Source organism: Glossina fuscipes, unplaced genomic scaffold, assembly GCF_014805625.2.
Source record: "Glossina fuscipes isolate IAEA_lab_2018 unplaced genomic scaffold, Yale_Gfus_2 61594, whole genome shotgun sequence".
Lineage (NCBI taxonomy): Eukaryota > Metazoa > Arthropoda > Insecta > Diptera > Glossinidae > Glossina > Glossina fuscipes.
This window is the reverse complement of record NW_024003803.1, coordinates 1,848,147-1,857,733: the sequence shown is the minus strand read 5'-3', so window position 1 is coordinate 1,857,733 and position 9,587 is coordinate 1,848,147. Positions and strand designations below refer to the sequence as shown.

The window sequence follows — 9,587 nt, the reverse complement described above, 5'->3', positions numbered from 1 at the left end:
CATAAATGCAATTTTTAATAAGATAAACCTCCATTTCCTGTACTGTATGTATACTTTGTTCGGCTATCGTATATATTTTAAATTAAGTTTATTTTAAGTCGAACGACAATTACTGCAATTTATTAAAATATTTTTCTCATTTATGTTTGCTTAAACTATCTTTCTATTCTTAAAGGCTTTCATAAAATCAGAGTTAAACTTACTCAAATAATTGACATCAGAGGCAGATGGCAGTTTAATTTTTGGTCGACATAAATTATTTGTAGCTCAATAATTGTTTGCACAACAATCGCTATTAATCGTTATCGTCTCACGAAACGTCATTATCAGCGCCCCGAACATTATTTTATTATAACAAATATTGCCATGCTGTCTATTCCAGTGTAACGTTTTAATCACGTTAGCGATTTAGCCATTCAGCGTTTATTTGTACCGCTACTATTACTATCTCCCTATTGTTCTGTTATCTCAATGAATCTTTAAATACTTTGATAATGTCTTATATCTTGATAGGAAAAAGATGTGTAACATGTATATTATGTTCTTTACCGAACCTTTCATAACACTTAACATTGCAAAACCAATAAGTGGATAAACGCTTCATTATTTAGTAGCGTTTTGATAAACTAGAAACCATGTTGGGGGAGAATTTGTAGAGTGGAGACATTGCTTTTACAACCGATGTACAATGAACATTGATTATTACAACTTGAATATTTCATGAAAAATATACATAAATTACCCAAAAACAATGGAAAAACCACATATCTCGCATAATCCAAACTATATAGAGAAATGTACGTAAAACTATATTTGAAACTGAAAAGAAAACCAGCAAGAACATTATAGTCGGGCACGGCTGCCGATAAACACCCTACACCACATTGTCCAGCGCATTTCTTATTTCTACTCTAGAACACAAAAGTTATACCTTGTTTCTGTATAAAGTCAAATTTTTCAAGAGCGTATTTATGGAGAAGCGGGCCAAAAACGCATCCTAATGTAGTACAAGTTTAATCCTTAGATAGGGCAGGACTCGAAAATAGACGTAGATAGTCCATATCTTGTAGAATTCTTTTTGTGTGAAATGATTATAATATTATGGGTCAATTTTCATCACCACATACTGAAACTTAGACTTTTCTGCTCTATAAAGGATCAATTTTTGTGCATTTAATTTTTTTATGTTGAATTATTATTATATAATTTTCTTCAGGAAGCATTGAAAATTATACCTTTTTGTAGTGTGAACTTCACACGTTCGTTATATACGGAGTTTCAAAAGTTGTTCCAGCCCATGCAAAGTTTCCATACCAGTTTAGAATGCCCAACTATTACTACCTAGCCATTTTTGTTAAGAAATTTTGAATATTACAATTTTTTTTCATATAACAACTTTTCAGAATAGAGCGTTACATGGCGAATGGGCGTAAAAGTGGACCGATCCTACATGAACAGACATCAGATGGGCAGACAGGCGTAGCTTAATTCAGGTAATGATTCTGAATCGGTCGGTATAGCAAAGAAGAGTCCATCTTAAACTACGCTGCGTGTTGCATACGACCGCACTAAGTTAATTTACCCGGTACCACAAGTGGTCTAGGGTATAAAAACTATTTACACATAAGCAATTGATCGATGGACACGAATTTTGCATTTGTCAACGCCCAGCATGTTGTTATTATCAATTAGATTAATCATAACTTCTAAGAAAGCCTACGTAACGAGAAGAAAAAATAAAAAATTGCAAAGTAATCACGTAACTGAAAGTTAACTTTCATGCGAGATGATAATTGAAAAATGTTTTTGTTGTGATTACGTAAGACTTTCGCGTAGTCTTCGTAACTTCCATTTATGTGTAAATGATAAATAAGAAAAGAGAAGCAAATTTTTTTATATTTATTCGTGGCTGCTAAAATCCAAAACATAACAGCTAATTCTTCTCTTTGATAATGAGCAAACAAACCAACTACTGATGCCCCTTTTAGCTAAACAGCTGCTTCCCATGCAAACTATTACAGAGATGAGATAATTTTTTGAAGAGGAAATGGCCACTTTCTAATGTAATAATCGACACTCGCTTGAATATATCTGGTTAAAGAATATCAGGTAAGAAAATTTGTAGTGAATTTTTTAAAGTGACGAAACTGATGGCCCCTTCACCAGTCGAGTAGTACGGTGAGTAAGCGTTTAGTATGCAGCGTTCTGTTTGTTTTTAAATTTTTTATATGCGTTTAGATGGCCCAGTCAAATAGATTTACTGTTTGAGGTCCATATGCCGAGTACAGTTATGGGATTTATTATTTAAAACATTTAGCATTTTTTTTTGTTAGGGTGCAGTTTTCAAAATAAAGGACAAGAAAGGATGTCGCCATTTGCCACACGAACCCTTCCGCCTAATATTTACATATTGATTAAAAGAAAACGAGTATTTATTAATATGTAACAATAGATTATTTATCTTTCACAAATTCAATTTTTTTGAAAGGAATGTGGGTTATATGCCTGCTGCAAAATATTCTGAAAATTCTTGAAGGAAAAAATTTTCGTTTATTGCAATTTTGATTTCTGGACTGATTCAAACTTGCTTGGTCAATAATTTTCTGTTGATTTTGTTCGTTACTTAGCTTTTTTTTTAATTGCTTGCTTTGGTTCATCAGTAAGTAAACACTTTTGTTTGATATTTATTTTATTTTCGATTTACAACTGTTGTCTCTTATAAATGAAAATCCAAACAACCAATACTAATGCTAAACGTAAGCTTTTATGTAATTTCACAATTAGGAGAAGATATATTTAGTAGTTGTTGCATCTATTTGATCCCAAAAAACCGATAGCCATTAAACAATGCTGAATGGTGTCACATATGCGATCATATCTTATCAATGTATGTGGTTACCCACCTCCTATGTCCAATAACATATAATAACGAAAATAAGAGAAAGCTAATACAAAGAAAGAGAAAAACCCAACTAGAGATCGCGCCAACTTATATTATGACACAATTATATACTGCAAGTTGCGCAAATCACCGCACATACAATGATATTTGTAAGTTTATATAGACATTTGTAAGTTTTTTAATGGAGAAGTTAAAGTGCTCGTGTCAAGCGAATGAATCCGTTTGTGGTTTTAAGTTTGTTATTAGCGCCTACAAACACACTATATTTCTGGCAAACTATTTCGCATAGATTCCTCGTTCGTCGTTCTTTTCGATAGAGTGATAAAGATACCTGTATATTTTTTTTTGTTTCGACTCTGTCCGACGAACGTAGTTAAGCCTACTATTATCATCGAACAAGCTACCTAGTTACAAGTCTTATGTGGGGTTGGCGAAGCTTCGATTGGGCTACGTAATTCTGATTAATTCAGTTGTTAGTTATTTTATTTGTATCCTTGTTATTTTCGTCTTAATTTTGCACTTCTTGCAACGTTTATATATTTAGGTATTCGTTTTTTTTAAAAGAGTTTAAAGTTTAATATGTGACATTGCATCTGCACTTGTGTTGCAGTTTAAATGTCTTTTACTATAATAAATTTTGGACCGCAAAGAAAGCGCATAAAGAATTTTGTGCCGCAATGGATTGATAACTCGTTATTGGTGTCCTTTGACTTTGGTACTTGCACACAATATTGGTAAGTCATGCTTGATGTTCCCAGCAGAAAGTATTGAGCCAAAACCGAAGCATCGAACGCATTAGTTATCAGTACAGATCGTCCGTGGAAGTCTCACCATTGGAGCGTTGGTAGTCTTATCAATTTCTTTTCCAGTGCGTTAAAAGCAGTTTGACACTCATTTAACCACATGATTAATTTAAAAATTACTTCACTTCTTTCTTTTCGTTGACTTGACATGGAGTGCTTATATACACCATGTCGCGCAAAAACAGGCCCGGAATCGGATAGATTCGTTTTTTGTTGGCTCTGCGAGCGCTTTGGTCATGTAAAGTGTGCCGGTATTCTTGGCTGTGCTGCTGACGCAGTCGCTGACCCTTCCAAAGGCTTAAGATGGTCATGTCCTAGCTGTAGGCACTTGGACATTGATTTTTACAAACTTTTCACTGAGACGCAAAATAGTTTCTCGGAATTGAGTAGAAATCTCGGCTCCTTGTAGGAGAAGTTTGAGCTAATTAAGTCTAGGTTTTGTGAGTGTCGCGTTATTGAGCACTCATCTTTTACCCAAGCCAGAAAAATAACAACTCGTAGCGTAGCGTGTGGGACATCACCTCATAGTTCCTCTAAATCTGATTCGTTGGTACAAGTTACCGCTCCCTCTAACTCTAATATGAACGTTAATGTTTCCGATATTGTTGAGCCGGTCGGTAACAAGATAGTTACAAACAAGCCGGCAAGTCCTTCTGTTTTAAGCTACGCTGAAGTGGCAAGGGTATATCACCCCAGAGCCGCCACTCGGTCTAATCAAGCACCATCGCCTAAAAATATTAAAGAAGAAAACAAATAAATCATCCTTTCCCCCTGGCTGTTCGAATGTGAACGCTGGTCACCAGACTGGGCAAGTCGCACAAGCTGCTGGTGTAAGGGCGATAACGCTATCTATATTCTCCCCAACTATAAACTCCCCAACCGAGAACCCTTCTGTTCCAACTAATGACATTTGCTTGACGGCAGTTCCTCCTAGAAAAGCAATATTTGTATCAAGACTGGCATCTGAAACATCGGTGAGTAACATAAAAAGTTCTCTGGCGGCGAAAGTCCCATCAGTCAACTTAAAACGCGTTAGCATTTTTAAAATGGCTCCTTCTCAATCTAAGGCAATCTCCTCTTTTATAATACTAGTTCCGACTGAAAACAGTGACATGTTGTCAAACAAACCACTGTGGCCAGTAGGATCCTTGATTAAGGAGTTTATCCCTCGAGATCGTCCCCGTAATACCAAAGCAATAGTCTTATCACCTTCAAAAAACGAAATGTTTCTTCAGGCCCATTATCTCTCATTTATCAAAATGTTAGGGGCCTTAATTCAAATTCTACTTTTCTAAATTCAGCGAGCATGGAGCTTTTCTGTTTGGCCTTCACCGAAACTTGGCTAAAACCCGATCTTCATTCGTCGGGACTTCTTCACAACTCTTCCCAAGTCTTTAGAAACGATCGAGTGAATCGCATTGGTGGTGGTGTATTAATTGCCATATCTGCGTCAGTCCCGTCCAATTCAATAGAATTTCCCACTTCTCCTGACGTTGAATTTATCGCCATTCGTGCGATAATGGCTAATAAAGAGCTATTTGTAACATGCTCCTATATTCCCCCAAATGCTGATATCTCCATTTACAAGAAACACGCTGCACTCATTTGTGAAGTGGCAAAGCGATCTAGACTTAACGATTTGATTGTAGCATTGGGTGACTTCAACTTGCCTCAAGTCACTTGGTGTAACAGTGATAATTCTGGCGGTTTGATTCCTACTTCAACGTCTGATAAGGCTGTTGTGTTCTTTAATGAATTGTTTGATCACAATTTGGTTCAATATAATCGTACCCCTAATTGTAATGGTTGACTGCTTGATCTCTGCTTTGCCAACTTTTCTGGGATAAACGTAAATCGTTGCCCACCTTTTAGTTTACCTGAGGACCCTCATCATCCATCAATGTGCATTTCCTTTCATAATAAGAATGATGGTTCGTTGAACTGCCTCAATGTGCCAAATCAAACTTTTTTAAATAAATGTTATGATTTTCATAAAATAAATATTGTATTGCTAAAACATCGTCTTTCACATATGAGGCTTGATTTTAAAACCGGAAGTATTGAAAGCTTATTGTCATCGTTCTACAATACATTGCCGACCTCGAAGCAGGTGTCCCCCCTAGTTTAATAAGACAATTAAATATGACAAGAATAGAAAAAACACGTTATTCAAAAAATATTCGAAAAATGGCTCTGCGCTCGACTATTTCGCTTACTCGGTGGCAAGACATAGATTTAACTCCCTCAACCACCATTATTACTGCAGATACCTTCAGTTCATTAAATCCTCTCTGTTTGCTAATCCTAAATGCTTTTTTAAATTTGTTAACTCTAAAAGAAAAATTTCCACATATCCCTCGCATGCTTCTTTTGATGGCTCTGATTCCTCGAATGATTTTGAAATCTCAGACCTCTTTGCTGATTACGTCCGACGAAATTTTTCGATTGCTAATTTCGATTTATCAGCAAACTACCCATATCCTAGTACTAACCGTTTTTAAATTCCTAACTTGGTAATTACGGACGATGACGTTTTCAAAGGGTTGAGATCTCTAAAATATTGTTGTGCGCTAAGACCTGATGGAATTCCATCATGTATACTTAAATCTTGCGCTGTCGAGTTATGTTGTGTGATCTCAAAGATTTTTAACCTGTCCTTGAATTTAGGTGTTTTCCCTTCGTGTTGGAAGAGTAGTTTCCTTATTCCTATCCACAAGAGTGGAAGTAGACAATTTGTTGAGAACTACAGACGCATAGCCAAGTAGAGTGTCTTGCCTAAGTTGTTCGAGCGAATTGTGACTCAGCATTTGGCCTGTGCCATTAATTCGTATATTTCTCCGCACCAGTACGGCTTTCGGAAAGGACGATATACAGTCACTAACTTGTTAGAGTTTACTTGTCATGTTTTCAAGGCTTTTTCTAGTGACTCTCGCACAGATGTGATATACATTGATTTAAGCAAAGCGTTTGATGTGGTTAACCATAACTTACTTATCTTTAAATTGCAAGCCTCTGGCTTCCCTTTCTATTTAGTGAAATGGATAAGCTCTTATCTGCACAATAGATCCTTCAGGGTTTTGTTCAACTTTATCACCTCGAATGAATTCCCCATTATATCTGGCGTACCTCAAGGAAGTCACTTAGATCCCATTTTATTTAGTTTATACATTAACGATCTTCCATAGGTGGTTAACACCAGTCAGATCTTAACGTATGTGGATGATGTGAAACTGTTTTCCTCCTTCTCTGTTGAATCGCAATCACATCAGCTTCAAGGTGACTTGGATAATTTTGTTGCATGGTGCTCTGTGAATCTTCTGAAACTAAATCTGAGTAAATGTAAGAAGCTTTCTTTCTCGAGCAGAAAGTCATTCATAACTCAGTATTTCATAGATTCGCATAAGTTGGAGGATGTCGATTCGATCACAGATTTAGGCGTTCTATTTCACCATAGGTTACGTTTCAACTTGCATATTGAGCTCTCGATAAGCAAAGCTAGGCCCGCGCTGGGTTTTATAAAAAGGTGGTCCAAACAGCTTGGTGATCCCTACATTACGAGAAGACTGTACATGTGTTTGGTTGGACCCATACTCGAGTATGCCTCTGTTGTGTGGTCTGCTTCATATAGGTGCTATGTAGATTCAATTGAATCTGTTCAAAAGCAATTCTTGCTGTTTGCCCTTAGAAATTTGGGTTGGGATCCGATTGCCTCTCTTCCTCCCTATAAAAATAGGTTGCTTCTGCTGTCCTTACCGTCTCTTGAGAAACGTAGGTTTGTTCTTGGCGTTTCCTTTTTAATCAAAGTAATAAATGGTGCTATTGACTCGACTTGGTGAAATAAGCTTTAAGCCTAACCACTTCTCTAGGCACTTTATCTTGGTTAAGCTTAGTCAGTGTGAATATAATTATGAGCTGTTTAATCCGTTCAGAGTAGTTTGCAAGAACCTACATGACGTCTATCGCTTATTCTCGTTATCGGACTCTTTAAAGTCCATTAAAGCAATATTGCTTAATACGCGCGATTTACCTATGTCTTACTTAAATTAGCTTTCATCCTTAAAAGTCGTTACGATTCGGAAATGAATTGTTTTTAAGTATTATCGGTTGCCACGCTTATGCATGTTAGCGATGGCGTAGGGGTTCATTTGCAATTTGGTCCCGTACCGGTTGTAAGTGTGGCAATATGCTGGTTTTGTACATGCTTTTTTCCTTTTTTCTTTTTTTCCCCTTCTTATTTGTTTTATTGTACTTATACTGAGTTTTATTATGAATTTAATATAAGTTTTGCTTTAAGTGCCAATTGAACTCGACTGTTATTTGTTTAGTTGAGTTTCATCTATAAGTAGAATTAAAATAAATAAATAAATAAATAAATAAAAAACATAATTTCTTTTTAGCAACCTATTTAGGTGTTTCCACCTTCAATTCTTCCGAAATCTGTAATCAACTGTAATGTGCTGGCACAGACAAAGTATTGTAATGTTCTTATACAAAGTGCACTTACCGTCTACTGTTTCACTACTTATACAACCCGCTGATATCTGTATCGCTTTTTAGCTAGAGAGTGACGATCCGGTTGGCAATAGAGGCGCCACGGTCTAGTCAACGAAAATTTGCTGTTTACTAGCTTATTATTTAATTTCCTAAAGTTTGTTGTAAGACTTCTTTGGTACTACTACTAGAAGTTAATTGTAATGGCTTATATGGGAATTTCCTACTTATACTGACGTTTTCCATTATTAATAATTTTTGTTTACAGACATTATTAACTGTTAGCTTTTCTTTCTCTAAATGAGAAGTTCCAAGCCAGTGAATACATTAGTCAGTGTTCCTCTGCCGAATTTGTCGAATTGTTTATCAGTATGATTTCTCTTCCCGTTGATTTGTAATAATCATTTAAATCCGTTGTTTGTGTCATTAACAGTTCTAAAGTTATTGTTTTGTTGCTGTGTTTAATATATAAATATGACTAATGCCATTACTTGTTGGAATTGAATTTGCCATTGAATTTGTGTTTGAATTTCAAATATTTTGGAATAGTCATTTTTGATGTAAGAGAAACTGTGATTATTAGATTTGGTAAGTATGATAATGTTTGCGTTACCTGGGTTTCATGTGACTCATTTCTCTGGTTCCGTGTGGCATTAATATATTTATGTATATCAATTATGTAGTTTTTCTTTTCGCCTGGTGTTGTTGCTACAGTTATTTTTTTCTTTTAAAAGCCCTATCATAAGTGGATTTATTCTAATTAGTTGCAAGCTTTTATATGAATTATCGTTTGTTATTTGGGTTTGTCATTCCTATATCGATCTGTACATCTGTTCGGATTATTGTTGTTTCTACATTGATTGCGATATCTATTTTAGTGTTGGATGCACTGTCTGCACTATATCAATTTTGACTTTGATTTTTTATATAGTTCTGAATTTCAATGCGTAAGATGTGGTTGTTGATCTCAATGTCAAATTTTTTGGAAGTTTTAGGGCGAGCCTTACTGGTTCGCCCAATGTTAAGAGCAACATATATCGTTTCCTGGTAGTATTCGTTCAGAAATTGCCATAACGTACCGAAAAGGTAATTTGTATCTTTGATGCCGGTTTCGCTCGATTAGGCATTGGAAGAAAAATATCTTTCACTAACAAACCAATGACATTAAGTCGAGATTGTATAAACAATCAATAAAGTGTGATAACAAATAAACTGCATAAAAATATTCCGTATAAATTAATTTATATGCCATTCGGTTGATTACTGCATTAATTACTAACAAATTTCAAAATTTATGTGAATCAGTTATGTAAAAATGTGTTTAATTCGGAATTATTTCTTTCAATTTTTATAAAATTTGTAATTTGTAATTTCAATCGTTTTTGTCGTAA

At 35.4% G+C, this 9,587-nt stretch overlaps 1 protein-coding gene across 2 annotated transcripts in view; it reads right to left on the bottom strand.

Annotated features, from left to right (window-relative positions):
- Nucleotides 1–9,587, bottom strand: part of LOC119643771 — a 45,692-nt gene that overhangs the window by 13,934 nt on the left and 22,171 nt on the right. The window contains exon 3 of one of the 2 annotated variants that reach the window (XM_038043243.1): nt 8,007–8,041. The exons of the other annotated variant lie outside the window; for it this stretch is intronic. Within the exon in view, the coding sequence (XP_037899171.1) occupies nt 8,038–8,041 (4 nt within the window). The 3' untranslated portion in view covers nt 8,007–8,037. Of the gene's footprint in view, nt 1–8,006; nt 8,042–9,587 lie in introns of those variants that run through there. 2 annotated transcript variants of the gene reach the window in all.